General features: G+C 40.6%; 1 protein-coding gene across 2 annotated transcripts; it reads right to left on the bottom strand.

Moving 5' to 3' along the window:
- Positions 1-2,248: 2,248 nt before the first annotated feature.
- Positions 2,249-18,801, bottom strand: LOC308490353 (uncharacterized protein). 2 transcript variants are annotated; one of them, XM_081032447.1, is made up of 5 exons: positions 18,674-18,801; positions 18,101-18,171; positions 15,316-15,408; positions 12,126-12,252; positions 2,249-5,045 (listed from the first exon to the last, which is right to left on the bottom strand). In XM_081032447.1, the coding sequence occupies exons 3-5, from the start codon at positions 15,352-15,354 to the stop codon at positions 3,178-3,180; spliced, it is 2,034 nt and encodes a 677-aa protein (XP_080888573.1). In that variant the 5' UTR covers positions 15,355-15,408; positions 18,101-18,171; positions 18,674-18,801; the 3' UTR covers positions 2,249-3,177. The 2 variants fall into 2 exon arrangements, with proteins under 2 accessions (XP_080888573.1, XP_080888572.1); XM_081032446.1 differs by lacking the exons at positions 12,126-12,252; positions 18,674-18,801 and having other exon boundaries at positions 2,276-5,045; positions 18,101-18,234.
- Between the last annotated feature and the right edge of the window lie 1,110 nt (positions 18,802-19,911).

The following is a 19,911-nucleotide window of genomic DNA, read 5'->3' as shown; positions in this document are numbered from 1 at the left end:
AAAAAAAAAAAATCAAACTCATAATTGGAGCTGAAGATTTTAACTATCCATACAGGGAAATGTTGAGCCTTAAGTGCCTATGTTAAAATAGAAGGAAAACTGAAAATCGATTCAGAAAATATCCATCTCAAGAAGTTACAAAATGGCAAAATCAAAGTAGATGGAAATTCACAGAATTCCATTTTCTGCACCCACATTTTACCTACCTGCTCTTCCCATTGCCTTTGCCAATTATGAAATACACATTGTCACATATCTGCTTATAGACCTCTGAGAATGTGGAATTCTTTGGAATAGACCAATGCTAGAGTTCTGTGGAATATGTGCCCAAGAATGAAATTATTTCATAGCATGTGTGTATACTTAAATTTAATATTAGCCAGCTTGACCTTCGTAATGGCTATAGCAGTCCGCCTTACCAAGAGTTGCACATGAGGTTTTTTTGTGTAACCACTTCCTCACCTTCTTTTGGATGACTCATCACCCTAAGTTTTTCTAGTGTATTGAATGTGTACAGTAGTACTACTGGTTTTGTTTCTTGAAGAACCTGTGCTAATTTAATATAGCTACGTTTTAACACTTACAGGAGGATTATCATATCTCCATGTTTGAAGACTCACAATGTTGTGCGTCTTATAGGATTAGATGGTCCTATAACTTTCCCATCTGCCCAAAAAGAACCCCCCTACACATTAGCAGTCACTCCTCATTCCCAACTCCATCCTCCACCCTCAGCCCCTGGAAACCATTGATTTACTCTGTCTCTATGGATTGGCCTATTCTGCACATTTCATACAAATGAAATACCACACATTATGTCTTGCGTCTGGCTGCTTTCACTTGGCATGTCTTCAGAGTTCATCCATGTAGAAGCTTTAACCACTACTTAATTCCTTCATATTGCTGAAAAACATTGCATTGTGTGGATACACTACATTTTGTTTATCCATTCATCAGTTGATAGACATAGGATTGTTCCCATTTTTTACCTATTGTGGATAATGCTGCTATGGACACATTTGCACAAGTTTTCATGTGGATATATGTTGTCAGTGCTCTTGGGAATATACTTAGTAGTACAATCCCTGTGACATATGCCCAATCGTTTCAGAATACAGTTTTGGTATGTCAAATCTCACTGAGGTGCGCATGCCCTGATCTTAGCAGGCTCCATTCAAAAAATGGAAACACTACTGAAACTAGGGCTCAAAAACAAATGAACAAGGATAGTCATTGTGGTGTGCTTTCCAAGAGGATGTGGTGAGCTTGGCAATAGGAGGTGACAAGAGGAGTACTACCCTTAGGTAGTAGGCAAGTGAGGGCGAGGCAAGTTCTAGACCCTGTACCTCAAGAATCCCCACAATTTGAGTTCCTTCGTCAAAGTTTTTAAAATCTCCCTCCACAACTAACAGTGCTGTCCGGTGGGGTGCCCAATCCTAGATCTACAGCAGGTGTTCCCCATCCCTGTTTCTTCATCTAGGGTTGTCTTTGACCTCTACTCAATGTGGGTAGTTAACCAAATGCCCCCAAGAAACTCCAGGCCGACACCCATGTTGTTATCCCAAGGCCTGTGGCCTGTGCCAGTTCCAAAAGGGAAGCATGGTGAGCAGATATCTCAGGTAAATACGCATTCAGATAATGTACAAGGAACCGGCTCATGCAATTATGGAGGCTAAAAAGGGAGACCAGAGAAAGATGGTGGGTGCTATTCAGACCAAACCTCAAGGCCTGAGAACAAGGGAAGCCTATGGTTTAAATTCCAGTCTGAGGGCCAGAAAAATGTCTCCACGGAAACAGGGCAGGCAGAAAACAAAATGGGCAAATTCCTTCTTCCTCTTTTTGTTCTAGTCAAGTTCTCAATGGATGGATGATGCCCACCTACATTGGGAGGACAGTCTAAGTCCACTGGCTGAAATACTAGTCTCATTTAGAAACTCTCTCACAGAAACCCCTTGACCCAGTCAAACTGACACACAATTAATCATCACGGTAGCCAGCTTAGACTTAAGACAGGGAAATAAATCCCCAGTGGCCAGAAATGTATAGGTAAGTCAAATTCATGGTGAAAAGTAGGAGCTGAAACTGAATGAACTTGGTACAGAGCTAGGGAATTAATCTTGAACAGGGATGGGAGTCAAGTTCAGAGGCCTCATGCACTTTGAGACATGAACTACACACTACAAATGAGACAGCTCTTTGCTCTTGACTATAAACAAAGAAGAACACACAAACAAAAAACTGCAAAGCTCACAGATGCTATGGTTATCTTGTGACCAACATAGAGCTCATGTTACCCAGGAGAGCCTTAGTAATAAACTTGATAAACTTATCAAATTCCCACAAGTTTTTTTTGGTATTCATTTCATGGATATGGGGGAAAATATGACATAGCCCCTACCTGAGAAGTTTTGATCAAAGAAATGCTACAGTAATCAGAAGGCAAACATGTCAAAGTTGGATGGAAATGCAGAGAATCAGAAATCAATAATAAATTCAAAGTTGATTAAGAAAACTGTCATTGATAACTACTTGTGACACTTTCAAAGTGTCACAAAGTAAACACCTGCCTTAATATTGATATATAAAAGTCAACTGTGTAATATGCACCAACTTCTTGTAAAGTTAAAAAACTGTTTCAATCTGGACTGTCAGAAAAATCACAAAGATAGTTAAATTACACTGTACACAATCCTTGGAAAACAAGACGGGGCCCCAAATAATAAGAGCCCAATTTGAGAAGAGGCTGTGGGGAGGACAGGAGCCCACTGCAACAGGGCAATGCCACATTCATATTGTGGACTGTAATACTCATGTAACATACAAGTATGCAGCACACCTCCCAGCAAAGGTCAATGTGAAGGCTGTGTAGACTCCACAGCAAAGGCCCTGCCTTCATGGAGCTTACATTCTAGTGGGTGTCAGTCCTGGCTTGCCCATCATTACACTTTTGTTAAAGTCCAGACCTAATTCTTTTCCTTTATAAGTCCCATGTTCTAAGTGACATTTGATAAATGTCAAAGTTCTGAAGCATTTGTTGCAGCATCTACAAAGGTGGCCTGCTGAAAACTGAGATGTTTGACTATCGCTTAAATACCCACTAAACTAAAACAAATACTTTCTCTTCTATGAATTCTGATGATTATAAGAATTCATGTTGCACGAGTTTTAAAAAAAACATCATTTTGTAGAACTCCTTTCCTCTGACAATTCTTTGGTGTTCTTACCACTCTCGTCACTTTCATAACATGTATCGCCAGCATGAATTTTGTGATGACTTACAAGATTTGATCTCCAACTGAAAGTCTTACCACATATCTCACACTTGTAAGGTTTCTCCCCTGTGTGAACTCGCCCATGATACTGAAGTTGTGAAGACCGACTAAAGACTTTACCACACACATCACATTTGTACGGTTTCTCTCCCGTGTGGACACTCTGATGAAGTTGAAGACTTGAGGCCTGACTGAAGTGCTTCCCACACTCTCCACACTTATATGGTTTTTCTCCCGTGTGGACCCTCTGATGCATGTCAAGATTCAAGATCCACTTGAAGCCCTTCCCACACTCCTCACATTTGTATGGCTTTTCTCCAGTGTGGACTTTTTGATGAGCTTGAAGGTGTGAACTCCGACTAAAGCTCTTCCCACACTTGTCACATTTGAATGGCTTTTCTCCACTGTGGACTCTCTGATGGGTCAGAAGATGTGAGGCCTGACTGAATACCTTTCCACACTCCTCACAATTATACGGTTTTTCTCCAGTGTGGATTCTGCAATGAATTTTAAGATCTGCTCTACGGCTGAATCCCTTCCCACACTGTTCACATTTGTATGGTTTCTCCCCAGTATGGATCAGCTGGTGAATCTGAAGTCGTGAACTCTGATTGAAACCCTGCCCGCATTCCTCACACTTGAAAGGTTTCTCTACACTGTGAGCCTTCTGGTGGATTTTGAGGTATGAACTCTGACGGAAGCCCTTCCCACATACCTCACATTTATAGGGTTTCTCTCCTGTGTGGACTACCAGATGAACTTGATAATGGATTTTCATCCTGAAGCTCTTCCCACACTCATTGCATTTGTATGGTTTTGCTCCTGTGTGAACTCCCTGATGGGCTTGAAAACTTGAACTGTAAATGAAGCCCTTACCACACTCTTTACAGACATATGGTTTCTCTCCAGTGTGGATTCTCCGATGGGCCTGAAATTGTGAAGGCTGAATGAAGCACTTACCACATTCCTCACATTTATAAGGTTTCTCTCCTGTGTGGACCCTCTGATGGATATGGAGATTGGAGCTACAAGTGAAGCACTTCCCACACTCCTCACATTTGTATGGCTTCTCTCCTGTGTGGACCATACAATGGCTATTAAGTGCTGATCTACGACGGAAGTTCTTCCCACAAATATCACATCTGAATGGTTTCTCCCCAGTGTGGATTCTCTGATGTTCCTGAAGATGTGAAGCGTGAATAAAGGCCCTTCCACATTTGTCACACTTATAAGGTTTCTCTCCTGAGTGTAATTTACAATGAACAGTAAGTGTTGATCTACGACTGAAGCCTTTCCCACATTCCTCACATTTGAATGGTTTCTCTACAGTGTGGACTTTCTGATGAGTTTGCAGACGTGAGCTCTGACTGAATTCTTTACCGCACTCATCACACTTATAGCGTTTCTCTCCCAAGTGAACTCTCTGATGAATACGGAGTGCTGAGCTATAGCAGAAGCTTTTTCCACACTCATTGCATGTATGAGATTTCTCTCCTGAGTGTATTTGTTGATGAAGATCAAAGCGGGAGACATCAGTGAAAAAATTTTTACACATGTTACACTGATAAGGTTTCTGGTCTGTGTGAATTAAAGCTTGTCCTGTCCCAATAGGGCTGGAATAATTCCCTTGTTTGGGGAACTGAGAACTCTTTATCATGGAGTCTTGACACCTGATTAAGTCTCTTGCAATTTGTTGCCAGATCTGCCAGCAGGAAAGTTCTTCATGTGGTTCTACTTCTGGAACAGTCTCTATCTCACTTTGGATCTTTCCTCCTGTAAAGACAGAAAATTCAGAGAAACAGACAACTGAAGGCTTTCTTTATCATTTTCAAGATTTCACATTTAAGTGAGAGAACGAGACTTTAATGAATCCAGGGACTATTCAGTTTGTCTTTTCCACTATGTATCATGTTCTCTGGTTTTAATGCTTTCGGAAACCAAGAAGTGGTTCAATTGGCTCCTATCCACTAAGCATAATGAAACCCATTAGCACACACCAAGTTTCCTATGTGAGATACAAGCTAGATGTCAAAGACTTAATTTAAAAAATTGACAATATGATTCAAACTGTTAACCTCTGGCCATTTCTACTGAATTTCAAAGTTAGTATAGAATCTTGAATAGTAAATTATGTAGTTAATAAACTGTACACAGAAAAGTTATATATAAATATGTATCAACTAGAACTTTAAGGAAGAGCAATAACATAATCAAAACTTCAAATTGGGGTTAATATAACATATTCTGATATCCAACACCTTGAAGTACTTATATTTATATATTCAAAGTATTGCTGGAAATTTAGCACATATACACCTCGTTTTTTTGTGTGTTCATAGACATTAAATGAGTTGACAACTATTACAAACTTTTGTCCACTTTTAATAATTTAAGTTTAGAAATGTGTTTTCTAAAAGACTTACCCTTGTTGTTATTCTAAAGTTTCTATATTTATGTAACGTTATCTAAATATCTGGTGAGTATTCTTTCAATAAACTTCTCAATTAGTTTAAAAAATACTTCTCTTAAAACTCAACAATAAGAAAACAAAGAACCCGATTTAAAAAATAGGCAGAATACTTTAACAGACACCTTACCTAAAAGGTATACAGATGGCAACTAAGCATATGAAAAGATGTTCTACATCTTATGTCATCAGGAAACAGCAAATTCAAATAATAATAAGATACCACCACACACCTATCAGAATGGTCAAAATCCAGGACACTGACAACACCAACTGTTGACAAGGATGTGGAGGAAGAAGAACTGTCATTCATTGCTGGAATGCAAAATGGCACAGCCACTTTGGAGACAGTTTGGTTGTTTCTTATAAAACTAAACATACTCTTACCATACAATCCAGCTATTGTGCTCCTTGATATTTACTGGAAGTTGAAAACCTATGTTCAGACAAAAACCTGTACATAGATGTTTATAGCAGCTTTATTTACAATGATAAAACTTCAAAGCAGCCAATATGGCCGTCAGTAGGTGAACAGATAAATAAACTGTGTGAATCCACACAATGGAATATTGTTCAGTGCTAAAATAAAATGATCTATCAAGCCATGAAAAGACATGGAGATAAGTGCATACCATGTTTTTCCAAAAATAATACCTAGCCAGACAATCAGCTCTAATGAGTCTCTTTGAGCAAAAATTAATATAAGACCTGGTCTTATATTATATTATGTTATATAAGACCAGGTCTTATAGTAAAATAAGATTGGGTCTTATATTAATTTTTGCTCCAAAAGACACATTTGAGGTGATTGTCCGGCGGCTAGGTCTTATTTTCGGAGAAACATGGTATCACTACATTAAAGAAGCCAATCTGAAAAGGCTACATACTGTATGATTACAACTATGAGACATTCTGGAAAAGGAAAACTATGGATACAATCAAAATTTCAGTGGTTGGGCTGGCCCGGTGGCTCAGGCGGTTGGAGCTCCATGCTACTAACTACGAAAGCTGCCGATTCAATTCCCACATGGGCCAGTGAGCTCTCAACCACAAGGTTGCTGGTTCGACTCCTGCAAGGGATGGTGAGCTGCACCCCCTACAACTAGCAACGGCAACTGGACCTGGAGCTGCGCTGCGCCCTCCTCTACTAAGACTGAAAGTACAATAACTTGAAGCTGAACGGCACCCTCCACAACTAAGATTGAAAGGACAACTTGACTTGGAAAAAAGTCCTAGAAGTACACATGTTCCCCAATAAAGTCCTGTTCCTCTTCCCCAATAAAATCTTTTTTAAAAAAAGATTCAGTGGTTGCCATGAGTTAAGGGAAGGAGGGATGAGCAGGTGGAGCACAGAGGATTTTTGGGACATTTTTGGAAACTACTCTGTATGATACTATAATGGTGGAAATGTGGCATTATATATTTGTCCAAATCCATCAAATGTACAACACCAAGCATGAACCCTAATGTAAAGTATAGACTCTGGGTGACAATGATGTGTCAATGTAGGTCCATCAACTGTATTTGGTGTGGCATGTCGATAATGCAAGAGGCTGTGGGTGAGTGGGGGTAGGGGATAAATAGCGTATCTTGTAGCTTCCTCTCAATGTGGCTGTGAACCTAAAATTGCTCTTAAAAAATAGTCTTTTTTTAAACATAGAAAATACTTCTGAAAAAATGTTTTATAAGGAGAAACTCACTCCCCTCCCTGTAGGAATAATCAATTTAAAGCTGCCTCCTCTTTTGCTCCAGTGGAAATGATAGATAACCTCTATATAACTCTGCCTTGGGTCATTTTATTGGAAAGTTACGTCAATGTCAAGGTGACCAGACGGATTAGAATGACTTGCAGGTTTGGGAGCAAATATATAATAATCATATATTGATTAAAACACAGTGTAAAGCAGAGAATGAAACGATAGATCTTACTGGCAAGTTTTCTTCATAAGCACAAAAAGGAAATAAAGTTGAACAGATAACATGCATTCTTCTAAAACCTGACAGTAATTCAGACCTCTAGAAAAAAAAGTGAAAAAGTGGAAAGTAATCTTTTACAATGGAGACAGCCTAGGAGAAGGAAAAATGAGGTCATGGATAAACTTGGAAAGCCAGCCCTACAATGGGAGTTAGATTCTGCCAGGAACTCTTCCCAGACAGACACATGATGGCTCCCGATGTCTTTTAGGTCTCCGCTCAATGTCAGCCACCAACGAGGCCTCTTTACCACCCAATGTGAAATAATCAATCTTGTCCTCACTCAATTTACCTCTGGCAACTTCCATGCTCCTTGCTGATGTTCCATGTAGCATTTTTTACCATGTGACACATTAAGTCATTTGTTGTTTAATGTATGTCTTTCCCACCAAATGCAGCATTGAAGAAGGAAGCATTTTGCACCTTGTACACTGAACACATTTCACTTTTCTGCTTTATGTCCATGGCTCAGAACTGTGCCTGGAGCATGGTGAGTACCAATGCATGTTGAATGAATAAATAAATAAACCCTCGTTTGACTTTTCTTTTCTTTTCTTTTCTTTTCTTTTTTAAAGATTTTATTGGGAAAGGGGAACAGGACTTTATGGGGGAACAGTGTGTACTTCCAGCCCTTTTTTCCAAGTCAAGTTGTCCTTTCAATCTTAGTTGTGGAGGGTGCCATTCAGCTTCAAGTTGTTGTCCTTTCAGTCTTAGTTGTGGAGGGCGCAGCTCAGCTCCAGGTCCAGTTGCCAGTTCTAGTTGCAGGGGGCGCAGCCCAGCATCCCTTGCAGGAGTCGAACTGGCTACCTTGTGGTTGAGAGGACGCGCTCCAACCAACTGAGCCATCCGGGAGCTCAGCGGCAGCTCAGCTCAAGGTGCCGTGTTCAATCTTAGTTGCAGGGGGAGGAGCCCGCCATCCCTTGTGGGACTCGAGGAATTGAACCGGCAACCTTGTGGTTGAGAGCCCACTGGCCCATGTGGGAATCGAACCGGCAGCCTTCGGAGTTAGGAGCATGGAGCTCTAACCGGCTGAGCAACTGGGCCAGCCTCGTTTGACTTTTCTGGTGTGTGTTGAAGTCAAGCCATAGAAGGCATTGGTGATATACATCTTTTTCAGGTAAGTTATTTGAAACAGAAAAGGGGCAGAAAACTACAGTCTTGCTGGAAAGCTGAAACACTGTTCCAGACACAGAGGTACACCAATCAAGATGGTAATGAGAAAACAAGGCGGCAAAAATTCCTTAGAGTGAAAAGGAAGCAAGAGGGCCCATCATTGGTTCCTTCTGAAGCTTCTGGACTATCTCTTTGAAAACAGAATGTGGAAAATCTTTGCATATAGATAAAATAGCCTATCACAACAGTTTTTCAAGTTGAAAACTCCAGCCCTCTAGCGAGCTGTGAAATAAATTGAAAAGCTTGTAATAAGCGTTTGGAAAAAGAACCAGGATAGGAACTATCAGAGCATCATCTTCAACAGGAAAGGGGTCATTCCATGAAACACCTATGAAAGCCATATGTATACCGTGTTTCCCGGAAAATAAGACCCGGGAAATATTATACTCGGTCTTATATTAATTTTTGCTCTAAAAGACGCATTAGAGCTGATTGTCTGGCTAGGTCTTATTTTGGGGGAAACACGGTACTTCCACAACACATGAAATGTTTGTCGTGGTTACAATGAAAGATGCGTTGCTTACTATGGTTCATGATTTTAAAAAAATAAAAAACCTTGAAAAGTTTGGTTCTAAAAGTTACCCAGTCCTTAATTAAACAAATTATTCAAATGGAAAGGTAAGTTCCAAGAGAGGAAGCTTGGAAAAATGTTTACTCAGTGAGTAGTACTTCTTGGTAAGTAATGTCGTTTATGGTTATATTTAACAAATTGACCCTTAAAAGTAGTTGTGTGAGGGGGACAGAGAGTCTCTCTGAAGATATGTCAAGTTTGAGCAGGAAGTTTCCTGATTCTTTGCAGGTTATAATATTCACTAGTTAAGAAAATACCAAGTCTTTAAAGGGAAAATTGATGAAATCTATATTCTTTAATATTTGTTAAATGGCTAAATTTGTAGAAAACAAAACAGATTTTTGAATCAGAGATATAGGCAACATTCAGGTGTGTGTCTCATGTCACTCTCAATCATCTTAAATCCTCCCCTTCAGGGACAGGAAGAGGAAACCTGGGGACAACGAAATGGATGGGCACTTTGAAAGAGGTGAATGGGCTGCAGATGGGAAAGGCGGCTTGTACCCTGGTGACTGTCTGACACTGTAGGAAACAGGTCTTTTATCTTTCTGCGGGGGAGCTATCTCAGAATTAGACATCAGAATCCTCATTCCAAAGAATTCTCCCCAGAAATGAACATGTCCCGCCATGGAAGGCTTCAGGAAAGCCACAGGGAATGTGTGTTACTCAGTCTGGTCACAACCACAATGCTTACAAGTCTTTATATAAACTAAGTGTGGGTCAAGTGCACACACACAAATATGCATTCATGCCAAGGGCACCCAAGAGAGCAATTGAGGTAGAAAGTAATTGGACAGGCATTCGTCAGAAGACAACAAATGACTTGCGACATCCTTCGTTCACTCTGGTTTACACAGGACCTAGAGCTATCTCCACTACCCATGGACAGATCTATTAACACATTCACTCAGTCAACAAATATTTACAGACACCTGCCACATACCAGACTATTCTGAGCACTACGGATAGAGCAATAAATAAGAGACAAAATTCCTCACTCGTGGGTATTACACTCTAATGCAGAGAGAGATGATATGCAAGTAAACAAAAATACATCAGACACAATAAAAGGCAGAACAAGGAGAGCAGACAAAGGATGGTATTTTACACAGGTTGGTCAGAGAAGGCCTTTCTCATGAAATTAAAACTGAGCAGAGACCTGAATGAAGTAAGGAGGCAATAGGAGGATGTTAGGTGAAAGAATATGTCTGGCAGAGAGAAAGCAAGTAAGGGCTCTGAGGTAGAAGTACCTGTAGCAGCAAAGTAAAGTGTTCCCCAAAGAATCCACATCCTAATTTTTGGAGCCTGGAATATGTCAGGTTACATGGCAAAAGGGAATTAAGGTTGATAACCAGCTGACCTTAAAATGGAAGACGATCCTCTATTATCCAGGTGAGTTCAATGTAACCGAAAGGGTCCTTCAAAGTAGAAGGGGGAAATGTGTCTACCAAAGAGCAAGAGCGGGCAGAGAGAAGCACTAGGCTGAGAAGATGGAGGAAGGGAGCCACAACCTAAGAAATGTGGGGACTCTCTTGAAGCAGAAAACGCAAACACAGATTCTCCACTAGAGCCTCCAAAAAGAAATGCAACTGTGCCGACACCTTGAAGAACCAGGCCACACGTGCAACTTATAGGACTGTAAGATAAACGTGCTGTTTTAGGCCATGACGTCATGGAAATTTGTTATGCAGCCACAGGCAATAGAGCCTCCCTGGCAGCTCTGGGAGTCAGCAGGGAGGACAATGTGGGTGAAGAGATGGAGCAAGAAGCAGAGGATCGGAGATGTGTTCAGAGAAGGAGTGGGGCGCAGAGCAGACCATGGAGGACTCTAGAAGCCACTTTAAGACGTTTTAAGAAAAATAAGAGGCTGTAAAGGGGTTTGAGCAGAGGGATGGCAATCTGACGTATATTTCCTAAGGCTCCCTTTGGCTGCTACGTGGAGAATAGACCAAAGGAAGGGAAGAGTGGAAGCAGACAACCAGCACGAAGGCGGACGAAGTAATTCAAGAAAGAGGTTTGTGATTTGGACCAGATGTCAGCAAAAGGGGTGGAGAGGAGTAAAACACATGGGAAAAACATCTACAAGGACTCCCATCAGCTTGGTTCTTACCTGATTTCCCTTCCCTTTGGCTTACTGTTATCATCCAAAGCCTTTTTTCCTTTTCTAAGTGAAATATATCATGTTTGATGGGGTGACGTCCTGGAACCAAGCAGTCAGATATTTAAAATGAACACACTAAAGGTACAATTTACTGGAAACTTAGATTCCTACTGTATACTGAGCAATTAATCAAAACCCGTGTTTTTCTAACGTTTTTAAAAAAACATCACCTATTTGAAGAAATACCAACATCTCAAGACCCAGAAGATATGCACTAAAATGTATTACTAACAGCTATTTCTAACCAATGTCTATTTTCATTAAATCTCCTCACAGTGGTTCTTACATCGCTCACGCAATTGGCCGCAGTTTTTGCTGCAACGCATTCTGTTCTTCCTAATAAACGGGTATTTTCTACCTAATTTTATTTCTTTAAAAACTGTTGGTACACAAGTCAGGTCCACGAATGCAGGTGACCATTTCAAGACCCCCAGAGCCTTGAACACCTGAGGACACAAAGCCAATCCAGGGAGCTGACATTCAGCTAGAGAGGGCGCCTGTCCTCACCCACTGACAGAAGGTTCCTGAAGTTCTCCAGCATCACATCCTGGTACAGTTTCCTCTGGGCGGAGTCCAGCAGCCCCAGCTCCTCCTCAGTGAAGACCACAGCCACGTCCTTGAAGGTCACTGCCTCCTACACCAAACACATGTAATCTCAATCTCACAGTCAATGGCCACCGGGAGAGGGATAGCACTGAGAAGGTGGAGTGGATGGGTGGAAGTGGTGCCAGAGCGTGAGGGGCTTACGTCAACCTGTAGACCTCCCAGCCCTTCTCCATCCATCCTGCCAATGCCACACCTTTCCTCAGCTCATCAAAAGTGCGGCAACGATAATAGTCCTCCACTTTAATTTTGTGCCCTCACTGAGTCTACTTACAAGGAACCCCAGGAAACCTAAACATGCATCCTGGGCTACATGTTTTACTTTTCAGTGATTACTGCCAAATTCCCCCAGAAGCGTTTAGTAATTTAGTCCAAACATATTTGATACATATTTGATATCACGCACCTTCTTTCTCTCACACACATGAATCCTGGATGCTATCACTTTCTTTAATGAACAAGTTTTTGGTAACCTGGGGGGCACAGCTATGTAGGTCATCCTGTGTAATCTCAAGCCACACACCACATCTCTTTTTTCTTTTTAAGATTTTTTTTTTTTTTTAAATTGGGGAAGGGGAATAGGACTTTATTGGGGAACAGTGTGTACTTCCAGGACTTTTTCCTAATCAAGTTGTTGTCCTTTCAATCTTAGTTGTGGAGGTGCAGCTCAGCCCCAGTTGTGGAAGTGCAGCTTGCTGTTGTTAGAGTTGCAGGGGGCGCAGCCCACCATCCCTTGCCGGAGTTGAACCGGCAACCTTGTGGTTGACAGGACGCGCTCCAACCAACTGAGCCATCCGGGAGCTCAGCGGCAGCTCAGCTCAAGGTGCCGTGTTCAATCTTAGTTGCAGGGGGTGGAGCCCACCATCCTTTGTGGGACTCGAGGAGTTGAACCAGCAACCTTGTGGTTGAGAGCCCCCTGGCCCATGTGGGAACTGAACCAGCAGCCTTCAAAGTTAAGAGCAAGGAGCTCTAACCGCCTGAGCCACCGGGCCGGCCCAAGCACATCTCTTAATGGCAGCATCTGGAGCCGGCATGCCTCAGCACGCATCCCAAAGGTCTCTACCTTACCAGCTGTGTGACCTGGGACAAGTGTGCCTACCTGCCCGAGTTTCCTCTCTGTATAATGGTCCTTATATGACAGAATTCTTTCAAGGATTAAGCAAGGGTATATCTATAGCATTTGGGACAGTGTGTGGCACAGACTAAGTGCCTAATAAACATTTGCTGTTATTCTTATTTCTTATTATCATTATTAATATTTATTTCATCTCTGTTATTCCAGGGAACCGAAGATCTATATTTATCTGTTCTAAGTAACGAATATTTTATTTACATATTTTTTCCACTATAACTCATCCTGCAAAGAATGTCATTTATTGTAGACTTAACTTTGCTAATTATTTAAAATAATTGTAAATAAAAATTAAAATAAGCATGCTTAAAATTAGGATCATACAATAGCAGATTTTTGTCCCAATTTTTTTCCTATTTCCCAAATCTTACAAAAGAATACAAGCACCCTGATTCTCCATATGACAGCCAAGAGCAGGTTATAAAATTTCCCATGGTTTTGGTAATTGGAAGAATGATTTTTTTTCTTTTTCTCACTTATTTGATTATAAATGAATATCTTCACCTTTTCAAATGTTTATTAACCATCTCTATTTCTTCTTTTAAACATGCCTGTTCGTGTCCTTCGTTCATATTCCATTGGGTTTTTTCTTTATTCTATGCATAAGATTCCTATTATGTCTTCTTTGGCATTTGTGTGGTACGTATTCTTGGCCTACGTTGCTATTTTTTCTGGTAATACTATGTAAGGTGTCTTTAGCCACAGAAAAGTGTAAAGATTTTATACAATGACAGTGCTAAGTTATGTCTTTGTGTGTCGGGAGCGCTGAGCATTTCTGTGTTACCATTCCTGGTCCTTGGTTTCCTGTGGGAGTCTGAGCAGGTTTTTCACATTTCATGTATTTAAGATTAAGATGAGACCTAAATCTCCTCGTTCAGCTGCTCTGAGTAAATGCAGTAGCAGAATACAAATTACTGGCAAATCTTCTAGTATCTCTGGACGTTTTAAAATAAGGTTACTTATTCCTTTAGTCAAACAAGTTAATACATAAAACAACAACAAAGACCAATAAATAAAATGCACACAAGACACAACTCAGGCGTGGGGAAGATGGAATCTAGCTCTTCCAGTGTGAAAATCTCCAATGATATTTGTGTGAAGCAGCAGTGAGAGTCTGCTGGGTCGTGCTTATATTTGGATACTCTACCTAGAAAAAAGACAACTTGACACATATCAAATTTGTTATGGGACCAAAATTTGGAAGATTGCTTTTAGAATTGATTTTGGGGGAAAAGGTTTTATGTAAGACAGCCATCACTGCAGTGTTGATTCAAACAGTAAAATTCCTCATAGGGATGTAAAGCACAGCATAGGGAATATAGTCAATAAAATGGTAATAACTATGTATGGTGCCAGGTGGGTACTAGACTAGTCAGGGGGAATCACTGCATAAATTATATAAATGTCTAACCACTATGCTGTACACCTGAAACTAATATAATATTGAATGTCAACTGTAATTGAAAAATAAAAATAAATTAAAAAAAAACAGTAAAATTCTTAAATCATCTAAATGTCTATGACTGGGGGGGTAGTTAAAATTAAAAGGTACATCAATTCAATGGGAATGTGATGTAACCCTAAAAATAAACATTATATTATATCAGAGGAAAAAAGTCACAATTTAAAATAAGATTTGTATATCATAAATACAAATATAGTTATGAATGTACATGAGAAAAAGAGTATGAGAAAATAAAAACCACCAATTTGTCAGTAGAGAAGCAGTAAAGTGGAAGAATTGTTCATGTCTAAGAATTTTTTCCATTCCATAAAATAATAATAAAATAAAACAAAAACTACAAACACATGCAAAGTAAACTCAAAAGGGACAAAGTAAGACCTGGGAGCACAACAGGTCCTCAATTTCCCGTTGTTCTGCTTAAGTTGTCCCAAGAAAAGTGGGTGACAACTGAGTAATGAGATGGAATTTTCAAAGTGAGAAAGGCAAGCCCGACTCACCTTGAATGTGGTCATTCTTCCTCCAACTTCTGGGAACATGTGGAGTCCTGAGTAATATAGGTCCCAGCGAGGCAGAATTGTGCCTGGCAGTGCCTGCGAAGCCAGAAAACAAGACATGAAAGGGTGGCCTGGATGCTACTCACCCACAAGGACAATTATTGCGAACAGCAGCATCATCCATAATAACCTAACACTGGGAACAACCGAAATGTCGACCTATGTGTGAATGAATAGACAAATTGTGGCATAATCACACAATGGAATATTATTTGCCAATTAAAATGAATGAAGTGCTGATAAAGCTCCGGTGTGGATGAACCTCACAAACATCGTAGAAAGTGCAAAAAGCCAGTCACAAAAGACAACATGTTGTATGATTCCATTTAGTGAAATGCCCAGTACAAGCAAATCTATGGAGACAGAAAGTATGTTAATGGTTGCCTGGGTATCTGGGAGGCAAATGGGGGTTAAGTGCAAACGGGCATGAGGGAATACAACTGAGCGAACAAAAATGTTCTAAATAAATTATGGTGATGACTGCACCACTCAGCAAAGTTAAAAAATCATTGATTTGAACACCTGAAATGGATGAATTCTATGATATGTACAAAATACCTCAAGTTGTAAAAATAAATGTTTGTTAATTTCCACATCATTTAAATTATTAACAGGAACTAACTTAGGGATTCTGAGTCCACACTGATATAATAGTTATATCTGAATGAATGACTAAGTGGAGGACAAGGGGAAGCTCGCCTTTATAGAATACCCACTAATAAATGTATCTCCCCAGAAAAAACTTTACTAACTTCAGAAAAAAAAAAAGTAACTTTACAATAGAGAAATCTGACAGACATCACCTTAGCCTAGTGAACAAAGTTGAGTTCACCAACATAGGGACAAACCGACATCCTCCAGCTCCTGTTATGTTGCAATGACAAGGACAACTCACCACTTTTGTGGAATCCCTGCCAACAACACATGATCTGAACGTAAACACGGAATATATCAGTTAAACCCCAAATGAAGGGCTTTCTCCAAAATAACTCACCTCTATGTTCTTCAACGACAACGAGAACAAAAAAGACAAAGGCTGTGGAATTGTTCCACATTAAAGAACATAAAGAAAAGTATAACAAAAATTTGTAAAATGTTTATAAACAAATATACAAATCAAGGCAATGCCTAAAATTGGACTTTGAAATGGTGTCGGGGTGTGGGGGCCTGACTACACTGCAAGTCTGCATTGCCTTTCCGAGTCCTCCAGCAAAAATATTATATTACAAGGACTTCAAATGAAAAACAGAACAAAAGAAATAAAGGACTGTGGGTTATATAACAGTATGTTATCTAATATGTTTTCTAACATTATCTAATAGGTAACACTAACAACCACTATTAGTAATAACTTAACAGGCACCTAATATCTAATAGATGACACTTTATTTAGAATAATGTCTAATATTACCAAGTACGTGATGCTAAAATCTTATAATCAACCTATCCTAAATCTCTCTTCCCAAGACACTTCCTGATTTCCTGCAGAAAGCTAAAATAAGCTGCCATTAAATATAGGTATATTCCTGGTGCTATTTGGCTGATGGAACCACAAAGCATAAAGATAAAATGTAAACAATTCGTGAATTTGAGTAGAGAGTATATGCGAATTCCCGATACTATTTTTGTGACTTTTCTCTAGGTTTAAAATTATACAAAAAGTTTTCAAAAATCAGGAAACAGTCATTGGAATAACAATATTAACGAGAATAATAAGGATAATCATGAAATTATATGGAAGTTCATTAGTTTATTCTTTCTTGGCAGTGTTTGGAAATTTCTGTAGTTAAAACACATAAAGGGAAAAGCATTAAGAAAAGTATGATAAAAGATCTATAAAATGTTTATAAAGAGATACACAAATATACACAAAGAATTACTAAACTGAAATGCATTAGAAGCTTAACAATTGCTATCTTTACATCTTAGGTGAATGGATAATTTCAATTTTTTTTCTCTCATAATTCTGTAATTTCTGAATGAATCACAATGATATGATTCTATAAGAAACATTTTTAAAAAATGTTTAAGATGGTAAAATTTTTAAAAATATATTTTTTGTAATAAATGAAACAAAACAGTTGACAATGTTTTAAAAATCATGGAGGGGTGGCCGGATGGGTCAGTTGGTTAGAGTTCGAACTCTGAACAACAGGGTTGCTGGTTCAATTCCCACATGGGCCAGAGAACTGCGCCCTCCACAACTAGACTGAAGGACAACAACTTGGAGCTGATGGGCCCTAGAGAAACACAGTTCCCCAATATTCCCCAATCAAACTTAAAAAAAAAAAAATCATAGAAAAGTCCAAGCCCATTCATTCATTAGTCTTGCTTTTAAGGTCCCCCACAACCAAGTCCTAACTCCCCGGCCTGATTCCAGGTAGTTCCTATTGTTTAAGGAGAATACATCCATGAGATTATGAACTCAAACTCTGGACTCAGATGTCTTAAATTCCAACCCCAGGTCAGCCTCTTATATGGTGGGTGACAATGGGCAAATAACTTACGCTCCCTGGGTCGCGATCTCAATTTACAGAACAAGAAAAAAGCAGTATTTCGTCACAGAGCCACGGTGTGGCATGATGTATTCATCTGTATGAAGCCCTCATCATCGAAGTTAGCAGTTAAGGATTAATTATCACCAGTACCCATGCTCGATTACACGTCCCACACACATTCTCCGATTTATCTGAACTATTGTAAAAGGAAAACGCCAAGTCCCACTCACGTGGAGCTCTGCTGTCAGTAGCCAAGGAGTCACTCCCTCTACCTCGGTTCAGTCCTTTTTGAGAAATCCAGCTGGGGAAAGAAACAATGCTATGAAATGCCATGATCGTGACGCCGTCCTCCAGAAAAATTAAAGCCTCCTCTCCCTCCGTGCAATCTAGAAGCAATCCTCACCTTTCTTTAAAAAAAAAAAAAGAAGTTAGAAGGAGTCCAGGATTACCCAGCGGAATGCCGTGATCAGAGAAAAGAGCCAGGGTCGCTGCAGCTGGGGAGCTCTGACCCTAACTTGGGGACCTGATCGCTCCTCGGGCAATTGAGACACCACCATTGACCAGAAGGCAAGAACTCTTTGAAGATTTAGATTTGTACCACCTCTTTCAATTCCCAGAACTATTCTATTAGGAAGGTCCTAAATCTCCGTTTTAAATAAGAGTAACGGGAGGCACAGGGAGATTAAGTCGCCACGAGTTGAGAGCCGCGGGAACTCTCAAAACAGGCGATACGCGCGCGACCCACTGGGGGACGCGAGAACTGCCCCAAACGCAGACGCTCCGCCGACCTCGCCCCTCGATACCTGCATTATCGGCCAAGGCTTCTTTTTCCCTAAAGCGGCCGACCGGTCCTTGTGGGTCCCAAGCATCCAGGAAGTTCGGAGAGGTACAGCGGAGGCACCACTCCCATGCAAAACACTATGGCAACCCCACACTCAGGGAACGGAAGTGCCTCCCATTCCACGGAGCTCCTGGACTACATTTCCCAGAAGTCACCAGATCCGCCGTCCTGAGCGGAAGTGCCCGCAATTACAACGGGGCGTCTGGACTGCACTTCCCGAAAGCCCGAGGGAAAACCTTTAGGAACAATCTTAATCTCTAGGAAGAAGTGTTGCGACTGCAGGAAGCTCCTTGACTACACTTCCCAAATTGCCAGAGCGGAGAGAAACTCATAGTCCCTACTTCATGGTTGGGGATATGGATTCTGACACTGAGAGTCGGCTCTACCTTTCCTTGAGTCCTCCAGGGAAAATATTCCGAAGACATGACTTCCTGAAGGCCACATGCTTCCAATTATGACAGGTGTATTGTTGGAAAGGGAACAAGTGAGAAGATACACTCTTCAAGAAGTTACCGGTGAATGGCTGTCTAGGGGACCCCAGATGATTGAAAGGAGAATGACTAGTATAATATGAGACTAAAACTGAGAGTTTAAATAATGAGCAAGGTAGAATGATTTGATGAAGAGCGACGAAGGTACCAGCCCCTACTCGGGACCTTATGGCACCACTAATTTGGTAGGAAAAACAACTTCAGGGCCAAAGTGGAAACTTGTCCTCATGGAAAAGAGCTCTGCCCTCATTTGAACTTTTCATTAGTTATTATTATCCCTCCTTTGGCAATGAAAACACCAAATTTCAGAGAATTATATCCACTATCAAACCAAACACGACGGCTGAAGAGCTTGGCATAGGTGTCACTCTGACTCTCACAGCCTATGAAATTCAGGGCGGCCAGACAGTTCAGTTGGTTAGAGCGCGAGCTCTGAGCAACAGGATTGCCAGTTCAATTCCCACGTGGGCCACTGAGCTGCGCCCTCCACAACTAGATTGAAGACAATGAGCTGCCGCTGAGCTTCCGGAGGGGTGGTCTGTGCCCCCTGCAACTAAAGATTGAAAATGGCAACTGGACATGGAGCTAAGCTGTGCCCTCCACAATTAGATTGAAGAACAACGACTTGGAATTGATGGGCCCTGGAGAAACACACTGTTCCCCAATTAAAAAAAATTTTTTTTAATGTATTTTTACCAAGAAAAAAAGC

Source organism: Rhinolophus hipposideros (genome assembly GCF_964194185.1).
Source record: "Rhinolophus hipposideros genome assembly, chromosome: 21".
NCBI lineage: Eukaryota > Metazoa > Chordata > Mammalia > Chiroptera > Rhinolophidae > Rhinolophus > Rhinolophus hipposideros.
The sequence above is the reverse complement of the archived record's forward strand: the minus strand, read 5'-3'. Positions and strand labels throughout refer to the sequence as shown.

Bases quoted from the DNA above. Each gene is read 5' to 3' on its own strand.
- LOC308490353 (XM_081032446.1), bottom strand. From the start codon at position 18,203: ATGGCATTTCATAGCATTGTTTCTTTCCCCAGCTGGATTTCTCAAAAA. The intron at 15,409-18,100 runs GTGAGTGGGACT...CTGGCTTCGCAG, and splicing joins TACTGACAGCAGAGCTCCAC to GCACTGCCAGGCACAATTCT. The intron at 5,046-15,315 runs GTGAGTCGGGCT...CTGTCTTTACAG, and splicing joins GAAGAATGACCACATTCAAG to GAGGAAAGATCCAAAGTGAG.